The sequence below is a fragment of the Ambystoma mexicanum genome, chromosome 5q (assembly GCF_040938575.1).
Source record: "Ambystoma mexicanum isolate Mex_15411 chromosome 5q, UKY_AmexF1_1, whole genome shotgun sequence".
Taxonomy (NCBI): domain Eukaryota; kingdom Metazoa; phylum Chordata; class Amphibia; order Caudata; family Ambystomatidae; genus Ambystoma; species Ambystoma mexicanum.
In genome coordinates, this window is record NC_090933.1 from 66,954,788 (window position 1) to 66,975,334 (window position 20,547).

General features: G+C 49.1%; 1 protein-coding gene across 1 annotated transcript in view; it reads left to right on the top strand.

The window, feature by feature from the left end:
* The window catches only part of NFX1 (nuclear transcription factor, X-box binding 1), a 2,569,209-nt gene that overhangs the window by 1,268,188 nt on the left and 1,280,474 nt on the right, over positions 1-20,547 (top strand). Inside the window, exon 13 of the mRNA XM_069620539.1 lies at positions 9,599-9,707. Coding sequence (XP_069476640.1) covers positions 9,599-9,707 — 109 coding nt within the window. The remainder of the gene's footprint in view (positions 1-9,598; positions 9,708-20,547) is intronic.

Sequence of the window (20,547 nt, forward strand, 5' to 3'; positions counted from 1 at the left end):
ACGTTATTCATATTTATTGCCTTGGTTTGATCTTTTAGTTTGGTATGGCTTTTGACGGCTACAGGTCCACCGTCATCATCAACTTTATCAGACTGATCTGATGTTAAAGTTTCTGCGTTTTGCGATTTTAACAGGGCAATTGCTTCTCAAGCAACTTCGGCGAACAAGCGCTTATCCATCGCGCTGTTCTTGGTATGTTCTAGTATTACCCTCACATTCGCTTCAGATCTCGCATGTTCATTAGCCAAGTTTTGTTTATTCATTGTTAGTTCTTGCTCGACTGTTACCATTTTCGTGTTCAACATGGCTAATAAGGTTGTCTGATCTTTGACATTATCATTCAAATGTTCATACAGTTTCATGTAAGGTGCCAGAGATACAGTGTGAGCCGCCATTATCAGTGTGTTCGGATCTTTAGAGATTTGTTTTGAAAGTTCTTGCTCCAGTTGTTGTGTTTGTTATAGTTTTTTGGACTTGGGTTGTAACGATCGGGATTTTTTTCCCCCAAAAGATCCTCTTCTTTATTGGTGATTCGACTGTGCTATTGGTGTCTGAGGATAAGGTCAGATAATGGTCAGCTGGTTTGTTGTCTCTAGGGTCAAGTTGTGATTCGCTCGTGTGTCTTTTGAGAGTCGGGTACGTGGTCTTCCGTTAGGGATTCTAATCTTTTTCTTTTTTGCCCTGGGTTGCAGCGACGGATAATGTTGCTCATCATGTGTCATTTCAAAGGTCTGTAGTTGTAAAAGGTTCTTTTGCTTAGCCCATTTGGCCCACGGCATCTGCTCTTGTAGATCGACAAGGTGATCAGGCTTTTGCTGTTTTCCAAATCTTGCATTTAGTTCTCTTAGGTCTTTTAAGACCTTATCTGCGGCCACAATTGAACTACGCCTATCAGGGTTTACCACAATGCTAGTAGGCTTGTCAGGTAAGATGTTCAAATTCCCCCAATCTACCCTCGGCTGAGCATTTAGCTCAAAACCTGCTGCTGGTTTTTCTCTCGGAGCATGAGGGCTATCATCAGCTTCGAGTAGAGAATTGTCGGTTATCTCATGGTTCACATTGTTTCCTTGATTGACTAGTTTCAGGTCTCTATGACCCGGGGTGAGATTTCCACACGGCAGCTCATCCTTGTGTATTACTGAGATCTCTTGGCCGTTAGTATCGAGATCATTCGAGCAGCTCTTGTTAAGGTCTTTGGTAGGTGTCAAAGCTTGTGAAACGAGAGATTGCAGCGTCTTGACAATTAGGGTGTCGCCTCTCGAATTGTCTGAGGCAATGGCAATGGCATTTATCGGAGCAGTCAGTCGCATCTCCGCATTATCAGTGAGCATATGACCGATAGGCAAATCAGTTTCAGGCACTTCTGCCTCTTCAGCGTTTATTGCGCTACTCGCGCTCATACACAGAGGTAATTTCGTACCATTCAGCACCCCCCTGTCCACCACCCTGTCCAACGATTCCGTGGTTGTGGGCGGGGTTAGCGGGGAGAATATAGGGGAGCTACTGACTAAACAGTCAAAGAAGATGTCAGAGTTTGTGGAAGTGGTGGATGCACAAGTTCTTTTTTGAGAGGCACGGGCACTTACCAGAGGGGCCACACGGGGCTCAAACAGTTCTCTGCCTCCTGCGGCCAGGAATCAACGTTGCCGCCATGTAAGTGGGTGGCCGCCTCCGTCCACTCTTGTGTGATGAATAAGAAAGACTTTGTCGTTCACACCAAGTCCCGAAGTGCTGGGGCCCAGCATGTCCATGAAGCCCATTGAGTACGCGATTTCGCGTTCGAATGGCTGTTTATGTTGAACCAGCATGTGACTAGGGGGACCCGTAATGCGCACCCCAAGCAACACGGTCAACACACTTTCGCCGCACTCCGCGACGCTCCGCATATGAATGTAGTATTTTGTTAAAGAAATTCCTCCACACCAATAGAGAGCGAGAACAGACTTGTTGAAAACAGGTCACTGCAGCTCCTCCAAGGATTTCAAAATGGTCAAAACACTCGCCGCACTCCGTGACGCTCTGCGTATGAATGCAGTGTTTAGTTAAAGAAACTCCTCCTCCACACTAATAGAGAGCGAGAACAGACTCGTTGAAAACAGGTCGCTGCAGCTCCTCCAAGGATTCCAACACAGTCAACACACTCGCCGCCGGTATTGGTGTATTCAAATTAAACACATGTAGCTAAATGAGGCAATCAGCCAGAATTGCACTTTGAATGGGGCTATGACCTTCTTTGTGACACAACTACGACAGAGAGGTTTCATTTCTAAACATTTTCATTCACTGTAACAGCCGTTCAGACAACCACTGCATTCAAATATTACAAATTCCCAAAATTATACATTAATTTAGATGGGTAATATAACCATTACTGTGAACTGCAGTGTTTCAGGTGAACACACATTTAAAATATAAACAAAATTCGGAATTATATAATTTTGCACTAGCGCAAAATGCAGCCATATTTCTTATGTGTGCTGATGGCATATCTAGGAGCTGGGAAAACGTTTCAAATTGAAACTTGTCATTTGTAATTGCTGGTTCGCTCCCCCTTCGCCCAACCCCACCCCCATTATTGTAAGTCCGAATTCACAGAGCTTTAAAGAAAGACCGATGTCCAGAGGAGGTTGTAAAAGTCATATTGTAAGACCCGTGTACAGACGCACACCAGATGTTGCAGCTCGCTGCCTCCATGCAAATGTTTGTGTGTTTTCTCCAGCATGGGGTCTGGCATGGATTCACATGCTCATGAATATTCCCCGTCGTCAGGCTGGGAATCCTCGGTAAAGAAAAAACCAGTATCAGTTTTGTTTCTGATCTGTCTTTCGTAGTAATAACCAATCACTGGTCTCTGCGTCATACTGACCACAGCCAATGACTGCCCTCTACCTAAGCACCGCCTCTGGCAGCCATCTTCAGATTTTTACCGCACGTTCATGTGTTGGGATCCTCGTGCTATTGCTCTCGAGCGTTAGTGCTATATTTTCACGTTTTTTCTCAAAAACTTCGTTTTTTTTTCCGTCAAAAGAGCCTCAAGCTCCACCGACTCTCCATCCGATCAACGGGGACCCGTTTCGGATTCGTCTGCGCCCCTCAAGGGTGAAGATTTCGTCGAGCTACGCTTTTGGAGGACTCCAGAAGTTTCTCAGGCCCGGTCATGGCCCAGGAGAAGGGAAGCTCGACGCCCGGAAAGCTGTTCAGGGTCTGCCCTGGATGCCAGCTGCAGAACGTCTTCAAGGAGGACGAACACTCTTTTTGTCTTTACTGCCTACATGAGGACAAGACGCACGTGGAGAAGAACTGTGCGTTTTGCGGCAACATGTCGGAGCGGACCATGAAGGACCGCCATCAACGTCTCGCCAACTAGCTAGAAGGGAAGAGCCCGTCCGGCGAGAAGAAGAGGAAGAAATCCGAGCAGTCTTCTAAGACCTTTGAGGACGCCCCGGCGACGGGGGTCCAACATAAGGCCAAGCACCGCGAGTCCGCTGGCACCGGGAGCGCCGAACGGTCGGGCTCTACGGGCGCCAGGCAGGGCGCACCCTCCCCGGCACCATCAACCACGAGCCAACGCTCTGGGTCAGGTAAGAGGAAGGCCGAGCACCAGGCGAAGCTCCTGGAGAGGCCCCGGTCGAGCTCGAAGGCGGAGGGGGAGCGAGGCAGTGTCCCCCCCCTCAAGGATAAGGCGGTGAGCGCACCTAAGGTGGTGAAGGCCTTAATCCATCCGGCCAAGCCCTCTATCGAAACTGTCGCGGCGGCCCTGGCTCAGCCTGTGGAGGCTACACCAGTGGTGGCGACCTCGGGGCTCAGAGTCTCCCTGCCACCTCGGAGGGAGTCCTCTTTTGTGCCCATCGATAGGACCCCCGTGAAATCCCCCGTGGGGAAGAAAAAGGGGGGGCAGGGTGTCGTCGCAGATTCGGCCTCAACCTCGGAGGAGGAGCTGGTCGAGGTCTTAAGCCACGGCCTCGGCGTGGAAGAAGACCGGCCCGTCGGGATGGATCCCGACGCAGGGGACGACATCGTCGAGGGTACCGACGGGGCCCCTGATCGCCCGTCGGATTCCCCTCTGCCAGCGCCGCGAGACAACTCGGCGGCCATTTTGTTGGCTATACAGTCCTTATGCTCAGAGATAAGGACGAGACTTCCGTTGCCGACGGAACCTCTCCCGTCGGGGGACCCAGAACCGGGACCTTCTGGTGTTCCCCCTACCAAGAAAAGAAGGATCCACCCTCCACCTCCTTTTCAGCCGTCGCGCCCCTTCCAACCCTCCTCCCCGTCCACCCGAGGGGATGATACGGGGACTGACACGGCAGCGACAGGTACGGACGACGAGGTATACGACGAGGATGTACCGTCGTCGCCTCCCACCAGGGCTTCTCCGCCCGACGAGATTGGATCGTTCCACTCAATGATCGCCAGGGCATCCGAGCTTTTCCAACTCTGCCCTGAGGAGAAGAAGAAGGAAGGTTTCCTTTATCAGCGGCGCGAGGCCAAGAGGAAGACGGTCCTCGCGGTGCCTCTATTGGACGACATTTGGGATGAGGGCCTCACCCTCCTCAAGAACCCTTCCACGACGCCAGCTAGAAGAGACCAGTACGAGAAAAAGTACCGGGTCCCGGACACGGCCCCCCTGTGCCTCCGGGCGCAGTCTACCCCGGACTCTGTCGTCTCTGCGGCGGCCAGGAAAAAAGCGGGGGGGGGGTGCGGCCTCCACATAGACTTCCCCACCGGACGGCGAGGGAAAGAAATTGGACGCTATGGGACGCAGAGTAATCTCGTCTGCAGCGACGACGATTAAAGCTGCCAACGCCTTGGCTATCGTGGCCCGATACGACAGGGAGCTCTGGTACAAACTGGCTCCCCTGCTGGACTTCTTGCCGGACGACAAGAGGGCAGAGGCCCTGGAGATCCTGCAGGAAGGTGAGGTGGCTTCGGACCACGCCATTACCGTTGCGACGGACATCGCCGACACTGGGTTCCGCCAGTTGGGCAACGGCGTTTGCCTTAGGCGGCGTGGATGGCTCAAGGCTACGGACTTCCGTCAAGACGTTCAGACCAGAGTCCTGGACATGCCCTTCGATGGGAACAACCTGTTTGGGAAAACAGTGGACGATTCCCTTCAGGCCATTAAAGCGGACACCGAGACGGCCCGGGCCCTTGGAGTTCTGCAACAACGACGGACGCCCTTTCGGAGCAGCGGAGGCAAGGGTGCCTCCAAAGGTTCCGGCGGCGGTTTCTCCTCCTACCGTCAAGCGGCCCGCTCGTCGTCTCAGGAGGCCTACAGAGGACGAGGCAAGTCTGGCGGACCCCGCCGTCGTCGCCAAGGACAAGGCGCTAAAGCCTCGTCGAAGCAGGATTGAACCGGCCGGGGGGTCGGGCCCCCACCGAAGCACCCCTGTGGGAGGCCGGCTGGCGAGCTTCATCAGCGTGTGGGAGTCCATCTCCACCGACCGTTGGGTGCTGGACGCCTTGGCCCGGGGCCACGCGCTCGAGTTTCAAAGAAAGTGTCCGCGCGTCCCCACCGTGGCCAGGAAAGAACTTCACGTCCCTCAACTTCTCCTGGAGGTGAAGGCGATGCTCAAGAAGGGCGCCATCGAACTCGTCCCAAAGAGGCTTCGGGGCTCCGGAGTCTACTCGAGATACTTCCTCGTGAAGAAGAAGACGGGGGGATGGCGCCCCATCCTGGACCTGCGACGTCTGAACAAGTTCATCAAGGCGCAAAAGTTCCGGATGGTCACCCTCCAGCACGTCCTGGGTCAGCTGGAGGAAGGAGACTTCCTGTCGTCATTGGATTTGGAGGATGCCTACTTCCATATTCCCATCTTGAAGGGGCACTGAAAATTCCTCAGGTTTGTGGTCCAAGGGCGTCATTGCCAGTTCAAAGCCCGCCCCTTCGGTCTACGGTCGGCACCCAGGGTGTTCACCAAGTGCCTCGATCCGGTGGCGGCTCAGCTGCGCCGCGAAGGGATCCACGTCTACCCCTACCTGGACGACTGGCTCATCCGAGCCAAGACAAGGGAGCTCGCCGTGGTTCACACGGCAAGGACCGTCCAACTTCTCACGGACCTGGGATTCTCCGTGAACTACGCCAAATCCCACCTGGTACCCGCGCAAGACACTCTGTTTCTGGGAGCGAGGCTCAACACAGTGTCCCTTCTGGCCTCCCCGTCGGAGGAGAGGACCAGGACCATCCTGGGCAAGGTGCAGCGGATGTTGGTGGCCGACGCGGCCAAGGTGAGGTCCATCAAGTCCCTCCTCGGAATGATGTCTTCCTGCATCTACCTCATTCCCATGTGCAGGCTCCGGATGCGCCCGTTGCAGGAGTTCCTGGACGCGCGCTGGATCCAAACGACGGGCAGCTTCGAGGAAAGGATCACACTCGACGAGAGTTTCCGACGAGCGATCCGGTGGTGGGGCACCCGCGCGCATCTGACGGCGGGCATGGACTTCCAGACCCCAGCCCACCAGGAGACAGTGACCACGGATGCCTCCCTGGAAGGGTGGGGAGCGCACACCGGAAATCTGCACGCAAGAGGCCTTTGGCTCCCGACGGAGAAATCCTTACATATCAACGTCCTGGAGCTCCGTGCAGTGTTTTGGGCCCTCAGGTCCTTCCTTCCGTCCCTCAAGGGCAAGGTGGTGAGGATCTTCACCGACAACACCACCACCATGTTTTGCATCAGAAAACAGGGCGGAACCAGGTCCCCAGCACTGTCCAAGGAGGCGCAGGACCTGTGGCATTGGGCAGTCGCCCAAGGGATGTTTCTGGTGCCGTTTCATCTGGTAGGGATAAAAAACACCATCGCCGACTCACTCAGCAGGGAGCTGCGCTCGTGCCACGAGTGGGAACTACGGCAGGATCTAGTGGATCGCCTCTTCCGACGGTGGGGCACACCCCAGATCGACCTGTTCGCAACGGCGACGAACTCCAAGTGCCGGAGGTTCGCCAGCAGGTTTCCCCAGGCGAGGAGCATGGGCGATGCTTTCTCGTTCCCCTGGGAGGGCCTGTTCCTCTACGCGTTCCCTCCTTTGCCACTGCTAATCCGGCTCGTCAACCAGCTCAAGAGGTCACGGTGCAGGATGATCCTCGTCGCACCTGCGTGGCCGAGGCAGATATGGTTCCCGGACCTTCTGGACTTGTCAGCGTCCCCGCCAATCAAGCTGCCGGTGGACGCGGATCTGCTCTCCAGGGAAGGAGGCGCCATCCTCCACCACGACACGAAATCGCTGAACTTGCAGGCCTGGCTCCTGCAGCGCTAGAGTTTGGAGGATACGACATACCGGCCGACTGCAGAGAGGTTCTTGCAAAGGCCAGGGCGTCCTCGACTCTTAAATGCTACGGACACAAATGGAAGAGGTTCTCTGTCTGGTGCCACGCACAGAAGATTAACCCTCTACGGATTACGGCTCCCCAAGTACTGCCGTACCTGCTGACGCTGGCCAAAGCTGGACTGGCACACGCGTCCATCAAGATTCATCTTGCTGCGATCTCCCGATACACCAGAACCACGGGGCGGACGTCCTTGTGGTCTCATCGTCTGGTGAAAGAGTTCATGAAGGGACTGTTCAGATCGTTCCCGCCGGTGAAGGCTCCGGCCCCGGCGTGGGAGCTCAACGTGGTGCTGACCAAGCTCATGGGACCTCCGTTCGAGCCTCTGCACTCGGCCCCGTTGAAGTTTCTGTCGTGGAAAACAGCGTTTCTTGTGGCCATCGCCTCCGCACGACGGGTGGGAGAGATCCAGGCCCTTTCCTGCAAGGCCCCGTACTTGACTTTTAACGACACGAGGGTAGTGCTCAGGACGCACCCCTCCTTCATGCCCAAGGTACCGTCGGACTTCCACCTCAACGAACCCTTGGTGTTGCCTGTATTCTTCCCGTCGCCTTCGTCGCCGGCTGAGAGAACATTGCACTCGCTGGATGTGGCTAGAGCGCTGAAGTTCTACGTGGACCGCACGAAGTGTTTTCGGAAGACGTCACAACTCTTTGTGAACTTTGGACCTGTCAATCAGGGGAAGGCTCTCTCGAAGGCTTCCATTTCCAGATGGCTCTCCGGCTGTATCATGTACTGTCATCGGTTGGCAAACCGACCGCTGCCTGGCCGTCCGAGAGCCCATTCCACCAGAGCGATCGCAGCTACCACGGCGTTCCTTTCTGGTGTGCCCCTGCTGGACATATGCATCGTCGTGGAGGTCGACGCACACCTTCACGAAGTTCTACTGCGTCGATCGGGATTCCAGGGAGGAGTCCAGGGTCGGCCAAGCAGTGCTGCGCAACCTGTTCGCCTGAGGTGAGCCTGGTGAGGAGGTAAGATGCTTAATGTTGAGCTTGATGCAATGCTTAATGTTGAGCCTTTGCCACCTCCCGTGGTTGTGCATGTGTGTACTGCTATGTATTCTTTATTCATGAGCATGTGAATCCATGCCAGACCCCATGCTGGAGAAGGAACAAGTTACTTACCTGTAACTGTTGTTCTCCAGCATGGGTCTGGCATGGATTCACATGCGAACCCTCCCGCCTACCCCTCTGCGGCTCTTCACTTGGTCATACTGCCACTTCACATGCTTCCAAATCTGAAGATGGCTGCCAGAGGCGGTGCTTAGGTAGAGGGCAGTCATTGGCTGTGGTCAGTATGAGGCAGAGACCAGTGATTGGTTATTACTACGAAAGACAGATCAGAAACGAAACTGATACTGGTTTTTTCTTTACCGAGGATTCCCAGCCTGACGACGGGGAATATTCATGAGCATGTGAATCCATGCCAGACCCATGCTGGAGAACAACAGTTACAGGTAAGTAACTTGTTCCTTACAGAAACCGCAAAGGGCAAAGGTGCGATGGGCAGCTGTGGTTACCTGTGCGTTTAGTGCGCTCATTAAAGCACGAATAGCGGAAGCAAATAAATTAAAAACCAAGCCAAGCAAATGGAAAAAAATCAAGGCGCAGCTGGTGCTTCAGCCATTTCATCGCCAAGCATTTGCAAGTTGCCATGCCAATGCCATACACTGCTCCCGAACTCCCCCTTTTCCTTTCTCTTATACAGTACGTACGATACCAATGTTTTGGCGATAGGTGGCTAACGCCGCCAAAACCAAAAAACACTGCATCGATTAACATGAGGATGTGTGGTTGTAGCCGCATCCTCATGTGCCTTTAAACACATATCCTTTAATGTCACTTTTATCTGTTGCCGAAAACATTCTGCAGCATACAATCTTGACTCTCATTCTTGTAATAGTACATGTTCACTTACATGTAAGCCACAGCTCAGACATTGCACAAAAATAAAGAAAAGCTTTAGGCTAGATGGTTTTTGTTTCCTCACAGTTTGCTTTGTCATGATGTACTGAGTTGTGCTAAGTGCCTATCTCTGGATAACCTCTGAACTACTGTTTTTATGGTTACTGGCATTGGATGCATGGATACATTAAAGCAAGTTTAGAGCCTAGTACTGATTGTGCCGAGCACAAAAAAAGACAACCGACTAACCCATTTTTATTCTTTAATGCATGGGCACATCACTGATGCAATTTGTGTTTTTTGTTTTTTCACCTAAACTTTGTGTTTTGGGGGATTTAACACTGCTTTTTTTCTCTATCAAAAGGACAAAGAACACAAATGTTCCTTGATTTGTGGACACAAGCTGAACTGTGGCCTTCATAGGTGTGAAGAACCTTGTCATCGGGGCAACTGCCAAACTTGTTGGCAGACAAGTAAGGAAATGTGTTTTCAACTTGAAGCGCAATGCATGCATTTCCTCACTGCGTTCTCTTCTACAGCTAAAACATGCATGTGCAACAACTTCAGAGTAACTGTATAGTTTGTTTATTGAAAGTGAGAAGTGTGCACTTTGTTGAATTATTATCTAGTTGAAATAGTTTTTTTTCAACCTTCAGAAAATGACAAACTTTCTGGAAATACAATGTATGCATGGATTCTGTAGATGTTGCAATTGAAATCCATTCACAGATGATGATGCAATAAAAAAAAACCCATAAAACAAACATACTTTGTATTCCTTTGTATGACGTTTGATAGCTAGTGTGCATCTCTGGAAGTAGGTGATCAGTAGGTTTTTTTCGGAGCATAGCAGTGAGCTTGCCATATGTTTTGTAGCTTTAAGGTGGAGGCTGATGATAAAGGGTATTGGCATATTCCTGCATCCACTCATGGCGCATGGTTCCCACAAGGTATTATGAAATGTTGGTTGGGGGCGAGGGAGATTTATGGAGGAGAGAGGGTGGCGCGGCAGCGAGGGGATATGTCCCACGAAGAAAAGAGCACAACGACAGCACCATTGGGGAGCACAGAGGGGACTCGTGAAGCAGGTCAGAGCTGGCTGTGACCAAGGAGATGGTCACCTCTCCTCCAGGGGGAGCCACCCCCTTTGGGACTAGGTAGGTGAGCCCAATATGCTTAACCCCCTAGAGGACAGGGTAGGAGAGATGCCTCCAGTGGCGACTCCCCCTTTGTGGACAGGAAAACCCCAGAGAGGGACTTATGTCATCATCCCTCCCCCCAAGACTAGAACTCCTTTTGTGGGGTATGTATTAGCTAAGGTGTATGAGAACTGTGAGGGGTCAGAAATGAAAGCCAGACACAAAGATGTCATATTTCTCTTTAAAGACTTTTTACTAACAAAAACAGGTTGGAAAAATGCCTGCTCTAAGAGGAATTTCCCTACCCAAAAACCAAAAAAATGAAGGAACTGTATTTTCCAGGATGTCAAATTAAAAGCCGTCCTTGTATCCAAACGTCCTATTCTGAGCCTCACACTACAAACTAAATAATAAGTCGTGAAGGGAAAATGTCTTTAGCCTGGTATTTGCAAAAGTGTTCATCAATGAAAATATAACCGCTCCAACATGAAAGTTCTCCAAGGTAGCAAAACCTTGCTTCCAGAGAGTGGCTTCCTTCACTGGATTCTTCAATGGGTGGCATTGTGTCTTGGAGTAACAGTTCTGTGTCTTTTCTTGGCCCACAACAATCCTGTTTGGTGTAACGCTATTTAGCCATGTGATTGCCTTCTTGTACAAAGTTCCTTCTTTGATCAATCCAACACTGTCCTTTCTTGGGACTTCTCTGTAGGTTTTCAATTTACCTTGTGTACTCCCCTGCCAAGAATTCTCTTGTGCTTCCACTTGCCTAGTACACTTCCTTGCCAGGACTTATTAAGCCCTTCCAACTGGCTGATATAATCTCCTGCCAGGACTTCTTATTTACTTGCAATTTGCCTGGTTAACGTGTGTTGGGAAGGAACCAGGGTCCTCCCGAACCTCCAAGCGCTTTAGATTTAGGGTAGACCTCTTTAAGTCGCTATAATGGACTAGAGGGGAAGAGGAGCACTGGGAAGGCGCTCTCATGCAAACATAATCCCATACACAGACAAAGACAAGCACTGAAGAAGGTAGTTATTGTCTAAGTGTAAGGCACAATCAACTATTAGTTGGGTATAATGTCAGATCCCAGGCATTTTAAAAGCTTAGCTAGTGCTATAGATGAGTCAGACTCCCCCCTCCTTCCCAGAAGCAATGTGGCCTGTGGGATTTAAAATAGACCGCAGGCTTAGTGTGCAGTGTTTGTCAATATGGCCAGCCGGAACTGACTCACCAGGTGTCTAGTGTCCATCAAGGGTCAATTGTGTTAAAAATAGGACTAGCATGTTATGTATGGCAAAGTGCATTTAGAAATAAAAATTAGAAGTCTAAATTTTGGAGGAGACTAAAGGACCCAGATAAACGTGAGCAGGATGAGTGGAATATGGATAGAATGACTGGAAAGTGTTTGAACATGGATAACAATGTTTAGTTTTTCCTTGGGCTATGCCTCAAGGTTTGTATAAAGTCTGCAGAGCTACATTGTGTTTTTGCATAGTTAGCAAAATTGAGGAAAGCATGAGCTAAAGTGTGTTTTTACATAGCTAGCAAAATGTAGATCAGCATGCTCTGACAAAACCATTGACAACAAGGAAAGAAGGATTTGGAGCATCCCTATTAAGGAAAAAGGACGGATTGGGGTGAAGCCATGATCCAGCTCCAGTAACATCACTATGGCAAGCTAGCTTGAGACCACTCTGGCAGGAAAGGAACGGGGAGAGGGACAGGAGAAGACCATTCAGGCAGCTGAGTCCTTTGCTATTATCCTCATGTGTGTGAAGATTAAACTAGTTATCTTTACAAGATCACCTTTTTGCCTTATTTCCCTAGAGGGTTGTATTGATTCTGGTCTGAGCGTAATTAAGGACACCTTTACAAGTGGTGACTATCCCAATGTGATCCCAGTTCTCCCCGTACTTTGCTGAAGGCTCCAGGCCTCTTCTTCAGGAAAAAGAGCCACGCCGACCTACAGTGCCTGGTCCCCCAAATTAAAAAAAAAGTGTTTCCTGAGCGGTTTTAGGAGCCATTTTAATAGAATTCCTCTCTGAAGTGAGAGGACAGGCCGGTATTGGACCCTGTAACAGAGGAAACTCAGGTGAACACGCACATGTAAGTAGACTCTTATAAGAGATAACAAGAAGGGGTTGTGTGTATGACAGTATTTGAGGTGTGAATGGATGAAGTACGAGGTCAATGACATAGAGTGGATAGGACTTGGTGATGTGTTAAGGTATAGATTGGATAGGAGGTGGGTTATGTATTGAAATTGCTGCGTAGTTCTGTTTTTTTACTTTTTATAACTGAAAAAGGGAGCCTCAGCATATAAAGACTGGGAGGTAAGGGATCCTCAGCCATAATAGGTTGAGAAGGTAGAATTCCTTTATGATGATAAAAACATTAGGATCCTCAGCATGTAAAAAAAGCTGAGAAGGTGGTACTACGGAGATATGAGGAAAAAATAAGAAGTGTCTCGGTAGAAGGAATGTGCCTGGATTTTTGTCAATTATTTTAGTATATTTTCTCTTACTGTCTTTTGTGGTAAAAAAGGAAGGAAGGTGGATGAGTTGCTGTGTGTGTGAAAAGAAAGTGGGGAACACAGGGGTGGGGAAAAAGTGGGTTGATCTGTATTTTTGTGCAACAAGCAGCAGCGTGCGCAGCATAGCAGTAAGGTCTAAGTAAAGCATAAGGGACGCGCAACAGAAGTATGGGGAAGAAACCCCAATAAGACACATGCATAGGGCCCTGCCACTGTGCTGTGACAGGATAGAAAAATATCATAGACAATGGGTGTTGGAAACAAAGGAAGGGGGGGATGTCCTGCTCCTGTCCAGAGCAGGACTCCCATAACAGAAATACCCCACAAATAAAATAAATGTCCATCTTTTTAGAAGCAAAATATAAGGGGAGGGAGTTACAAAAAAGAAAAGAGATTTTAGATCTCTGGCGTTTATTCGAGGATATGGAAGACCAGGAAGATAAAAAAAGAGATCCAATGTAAGGGTATATAACATGTAACGCCTAAACCTGCAGTAGGCGTATTCAAATCCAGTCTATAAGCCTCCAGTGATGGAGAAATTGTCGTAAACAGTATCATCCGGATCAGCAACAGGTGGGGGGGGGGCTCAAGAGCTTTTGCACCTCCACCTCCATATAACCTGTCCACAAGCGCTGACATGCCCGTAGCATCAGTGTACCCAGGGGGTTTTCAAGCAGATATGAACAAGGAGTTAACAGCATTGCTGGAAAGGTTGGTTAGGTTAAATGAACCTGGATAAGTACCACCAGAAATAAGGGTACCGGTGCGGAAAATAGGGGATTCAAAGTCGGGAGATTTATTTTCTTAGATTCAACGTTGGGGCAGTAAGAAATGTTTGTGTCAAAAGATGATGGGCAGAGGATATGAAGGGTTCTGGTGCAAGAAGTCAAACCAGCGAGGTAAAATGAATGGGAAGATCAAGGTGGTAGAAATAATGAAGAGGCAGCAGAAGAAAGAGATTGAGGAGAGGAAGCGGCGAGAAACCCATCCCTGCCACCAGAGGCAGTGGGAAGGGATAGACCGAGAAATAACCAGATTTAATGGTGGTAGTACAAGATCAGAAAAATACCAAAAAATGGGTTGAAAACAAAATAGAAATGCAGATGCCTCTTATACATAAAGGAGTAGGGATAACGCAGTATGTGCCATGGCCTCAAATGGACACAAATGATTTGATCAAAGCTCTCCCCCAGCTTACAGCCAGAGCCAGTAAATGGATCTATGAATTTGAGAAACAAACAGCTGGGGTAGCCTTAGCACTAGGAGACCTTAAGAGTTTACTGGTCGCCATAGTTGGAGACCAGGCTGGGAACATATGGGTAAGAGCTGGGTACCCTTGGATAATTCTTGCAAATAGTGAACATGATGGAGCAGACTTTAATGAAGTAAGGGGCAAGGGTATGGATGCCCTACGAGAAATGTACCCAGATACCCCTGACTTGCATTCTTTAATGCAGTGCACAATGGGCGATGATGAGGACTCAGTTAGATTTATTCTTAAATTACAGGAAATGTGTAGAGTTGAGACAGGAGGTACCGTTTTTCTACTTTATCGTAAAGAGGGGATTACCAAAAGAGGTCCAGAAGACACTAGATAACATTGTGGGAGTTGAAGCCAAAGGGTGGACGGAGATGAAAGCATAATAGTCCACCATTGTAAGAGAATCAAGGAGCGGGACATGGAGACCACCCAGAAGCAGCAGATGGACGAGACAAAACCAGTGGAAAAGAAACTAAATAAGGTTGTCGTCCAAGCACCGGTGATGACATTGGCTCCGGGGGGAAAGACGTGAGCTACTCGGCAGATTGTGAATGTCACTATTGCGGCACTATGGGCTGAAGGTGGACAGGGACAATGGGGTGGGGGGGAACAGTACACCAACACACAGTGGCAGTATGGAGGAGCACCAAGGGGAAGACCGGGATTTCAAGGAACAACGACAGGAGGCTTTGGGGGATAGGGCCCCAGGGAGGAGGATTGGGAACATCATAGTGTTGGTATTGCTGGAGATGGGGGCATTTTGCAACTGGGATGGGATTTATATTTATGGTAGATTCAGGTGTGACTAAATCATGCATTATGGAGGGGAACTTTCCTTTATCGGGTGAAACTATTGACACACAGGGATTCGCTGGGGCAATTTCTATGGTTCCATACACTGGGGAGCTGGATATTAAAGTGGGAGGAAAGGTAGTACAAGCCCCCTTGTTATATTCAGAGAGTTCCCCTCTTAACTTGTTTGGTAGGGACCTGCTCAGTAAACTAAATGTAACTTTATCATTCACAGATCAAGGGGCAGTGTGTTCCACTCCTTGGATGTGTGTAGCTCGAGCAATGGTAATAATCAATGCAATGGCAAGGGAATCAGTCCATGGAATTCCTGTGGTCCCAGACACATTTGTTGATGGCATCAAGGTACTAGCAAAAGCAGTGCCTCAAATTGCGACAAAATGTTGGCGAGTGCCCACAGATTTTTTCTGACCCATGGTGCCACCCGAGGTGGTGGCAGGGACAATATTGTCATTCGATTTGTAAGAACTAGTAGTGTCAGACGAGCAGTCCCAATTGGAACAGATCGGGATGGGTGCGAATGGCGCGCAGTACTGTGTGTTGACCTGACAGTACGATGAGTTATTTGAGGACAATGAGCAAAATGCAGAGATCGTTTTGGTAATCTACATCCCCTGTGATAAAATGGTGGAGTATAGGAAGGTACAATGCCCCCTGATGGCAGTGGTGACCCGTCTTTATTTTTTGAGGCAGACACGCGATATGTGCCAGCACAATTATGTACTGTTAAACCGTTAGATGTTGGGTTACTGAGAGATGTGACCCCAGTACAGATCACGTTGAAGTCAGGAGCAGTGCTCCAGAGTGTGCGGCAGTACCCGTTGTTAAGGGAAGCGGAGGAAGGGATAAAAGGCTCTAGTCAGGCTCTATTAGAACAAGGGATCATCGTGCCATCCACATCCCTGTGTAATACGGCCATATTCCCAGTCAAGAAAGCAACAGGGGGTAGTTGGAGGATGATCCAGGATCTACGTCCTCTTAATGACGGGGTGTAGAAGGAGTTTCCGGTAGTTCCAAATCCTGCAACGATCCTATGTAGCATTCCCAAGACAGTCACGTACATCACGTTGGTGGATCTGAAGAATGCGTTCTTCTCAATCCCACTCCACCCTGATTCATAGTATCATGGTATCTCACTGAATGGTCACTGGCGCGTGGAGCACATGAGATTGCCTCAAGGGTACTGTGAAAGTCTGAGTATTTTCAATAGAGTGCTGCACGCCGACTTGGAAAATATTCAGGTGCCTAGCGCGATCATCCAGTATGTGGATCATCTGCTGGTATTGTCGGGGTCATTTCCCGCGGGTCGGCAGGGCCGTCCGCTGACCTCCTGGGTTGTGGAGGCCCCAACTCCTACGTCCCAAAGGAGTATGAGGCACACACAAGAGCAAAGAGCTACTGCTGTTTATTGCACAAAACAGACAGGGACAGGTTCTCGGATCACAGGTACCCAGAAAAACGTCTCATTCGTGGTGGGCTCGCAGGCCCCTTTTCTAGCCGGATGACACGACTACGTGCGTCACCTGGGAAAACTAGCCCCTAAACCTAACGCTATCTCCGGTTAGCTCCCAGAGTGGTAGGGTCGGTATAGACCCATATAGAAGAAAAGGTTATTGGTAGAGAATTGGGTCAGGTGATAAGCTTGGGTCGTCCCTAATAGTTTCTACATGAGAATTGTTACATGGGAAAATTAGTGATTGGCTAAACTATAGTGGCGCCAGTAGTTAGCCCCTCGTATTCTGATTGGTTTGGTCTAGCTGGTGCTGGCAACAATCAGTGGCGAACAATGGACAGGTCTGACTACTGGCTGTTAGGTGTTCCTTTCCCATCGCTGTCGGTGTCCCAGACGTGATACCCTAGAGCTTCTCTCGTCCTTGGGGCTTGGCATCGTATCAGGTCGGCCTGGTCACGTGTTGGGAGACCGTGGCTGGAGCAGAATTACGGGTATGTGATTTGTATTTCGGCTCTGAGGAGTGATTGGCAGTAGCAAGTGTAACCTTGGCGCGGGGAGCACGGTGTGTAAATTGCAACTTCGTGGCCTTGGCTGTGGGGCTCTCGTCAGGGTTTGTTCTGCATGATCAGCATCTTGCAGCTTCATCTGACTGCTCCAGCCTGGGGACTCTGGTTTGCGGCCTACCTTGGCCTAGCTCATGGGTGGCGGCATACGGTCCATAATACGGGTGTCGCGAGGGGCGACATGGGTTTTTATGCATTCGTCCATATACAGGGCTACATCTTCATGTTTAGTAGCAAGGAAGCGTCTGCAAGCATATACACAAGCTCTTCTGGCTTCTTGCGTTTCTGCAGTGCTGTAGTTGACCTATGTGAAAAATAACTATGCATATGCGAGTGTGAGTGGTCATCTACGTCATAGCACTGAGTATGTTCTTTGTGTGTGTCTGATCCATGTGCTTGTTGGCACGTGTGTTCTTGTCCGCTGGCTATGTCGTCATGGCATCTCTAACGATGGCGATATTTGTGGCTGATGTCTAATCGAGTTAGTCCATATGATCAGTGTCAGCTCAACCCGAGGTCCCAGCACGTGGCTGGGATGATGCGCAGCTTGCCTATGTGTGCGGGGCATGGCCACGGTGGATCTTGACGTCCGGGGTGGCAGTGAGCGGGTCAAACTCCTCCCGCGGTGGGTGCTTAGGTCGTGACGTCATAGGACATGGTCTGGACGAGAATCGGGGGAAGGGATCGTCCCATTTTCCCTCTTCAGTATGTAGTGAAAATGAACAGCAGTGCAGGAGGGATTCTGTTGCATTATTGTAATTGCTGGCTCACAAAGGGTACAAGGCAGATAAAAAGAAGCTACAATACTGCCAAAAGGAGGTACTATATTTGGGGCAACTTCTCTCTCCAAACGGGAACAAAATACTACCAGATAGGGCGGTGGCAGTAGGCGCCACCCCTAGGCCCAGTACTGTCAAGGAAATGCAGCAGTTTTTGGGCTTATGTAATTATTGTAGGGCATGGATCCTGGACTACCCAGCCTACACAAGGCCGCTGTTACAAAGTCTCAGAAGGACAGAAGACAAAAAAAGAATAAATTGGAATGGACTGAAGAAATGAATAGACAATTTGAGGACTTGAAAGAAGCGATTTGTAAGGCCCCTGTTTTAGGAACTCCGGATTATACACAGGAGTTTATTTATTTTCCCACTCTGATGGACGGCTCGTGACCGACATGCCTACTTTCACCTACCATCATCCTGAAGGGGCAAGTGTTCACTGGCCACCCTGCACTCAGTACTACTAGTAATCCCGGAAGAACACCTGAATGGAAAAGAACTGCCTATCAAGGCGCCAACAGCCACTCCAGCACCTAAAAAGCCAAGAGAGACTTGCAGATCACACAAGAATTTCGTATGCTGCCAGAAAAAGAACGTTTTCCACAGCTGAAAAGAAAGAAGATACCAAACTATATCTCAAAAGACTTTTCCGCACTGCTCAGAGAAATGATGAGTATCGACTTTTTAGCTCGGCAGAGACTTTCTTTTAATCTTTATTGGCTCCTGGGGTACAAGCAGCTATTCACTCTAAGTGGGTTCATTTCATCCGATGGGAGCTAGTCCAGCTTGCCAATGATACAGAGAATGGGTTCAACAATATCAAAGTAGAGCTTCGTGCGTTGAGACTCATGACTATGCAGAACCGCTATGTGTTGGATCTGTTAACAGCTACAGGAGGAGGAGGAGGAGGAGTGTGTAAAAAGTTGGGAAGCAGCTGCTGCACTTTTGTAACCCCGGAGGGAGGATGGGTTACTATCCCACATCATTGAGGCAGTGCACAATCTCGGTGTTCAAATGAAGAAAGGAGATTGAGTACAGAACACGGATTGGCTATCGTTTGCCTTTGATTGGGTCCCGTCATGGCTGGGGGGAGCAGTAAAAATACTGGTGTATGTTATTGTGTTGTTCTTGGTTTTCTTCTGCATGTTCCAATCGGGTCTCAAATTTTGTGTCAATGTACCTAGTAGTGCAAAGATGATGGTATCAATTTGGGGTTCTAATGCACCTTGCCATACAATAAACAGCAAAACTCAAACTGATACATTTGGGGTTGTAGATATGTTGCATGGGGATGGGTTTGTTACAGTAGAAGTAACGAAAGGGGAGAATGTTGGGAAGGAACCAGGATCCTCCTGAACCCCCAAGCTCTTTAGAGTTAGGCAATAACTCTTTAAGGTGTTATAATGGACTAGGGGGGGCACTGCAAAGGCTCTCTCATGTAAACCTAATCGCATATAAATAAAATCAACATCATCTGACAAGTCATACAAAACAGACGACCAATCCTAACACACAACCAAGCAGAAACAACGCGGAGCCAGAGCACAAACTCCAAAACTTCTTGCAAATCTCAGTAGAGACATTCATCAAGCTGGAAAGAGATGGCAAGAAAGCAGGCTTGCCCATGGACTCCTGCCCCCAGACATCTACAAATCAATCCTCACACAAGGGAACACCATTAGAATACTACAGAAATCCCTTGAATCTTTTGCTCGCAACAGGGACTGTACCCCAATCTTTCAAATCAGTGTATATTAAAGCACTCCTTAAGAACACAAGTGGCGATGTGGAAGACCTCTCCAACTACAGACCTTTTTCAAACATCCCCTACCCATCAAAACTCCTAGAAACCTATGTATGAAAACAAACCCAAGAGCACGTAGAAAAACACTGGTTGCTGGACCAAGCACAAGTCGACTTCAGACCTGCGAGAGGAACAGATTCAGCACTCCTATCTCTCTGGGATGACCTAAAGACAAACGCTGACTAACACAACCTTGCCCTCATTCTGCTTCACCTCTCCACAGTATTCTACACAGTAACCATGACACCCTCATCAGAAGGTTAGAAGATAGGTATAACGGACCTTGCACTATTGTGGATGAAATCATTCTTAGCAAACAGAACAGAGACTGTCTGGATAAAGCCTTTCAAATGTGCTCCACGAGAGAACTGTGGAGTACCACAAGGATCCTCACTATCACCACTGTACTTCAACATCTACCAGATGCTGCTAATCAAGAGCTTAAAAAAATACAATCTTAAGTGCTACAACTATGCAGACGACACTCAAATTATCTACAAAATTGAAGATGCACAAGAAGAAAACGCAACTCTAGGAGAATGTCTCAAAGAAATCTACGGATGGATGAACGCCAACAACCTAAAAATCAACCCACGAAAGACAGAAATCCATGATTATATCCAAAAACCAAGAGAAGAACACCTACATATAGTGGCCGATAGAATTGGGAACTGCACCCACACCATCACACGTAGTCAAAATGGACAACGCACTAACATTAGAAACACAAGTAAACACAATAATCAAGAAATTCTTCTTTCTCCTTCTCTCAAAAAGAATCCTACCATTGCTGTCCTTCACCCACAAAACATTGACAAACGTCGCACTTATCATGTCAAGAATCGACTATGCCAACAGCCTCTACCTCGGAATGCCTACTGAAGAAAATGCAACACATCCAACTCCTCAAACTATCTAGAAGAGACCACATCACGCCAGTGCCAAAAATGCTACACCGGCTTCCAGTCCAA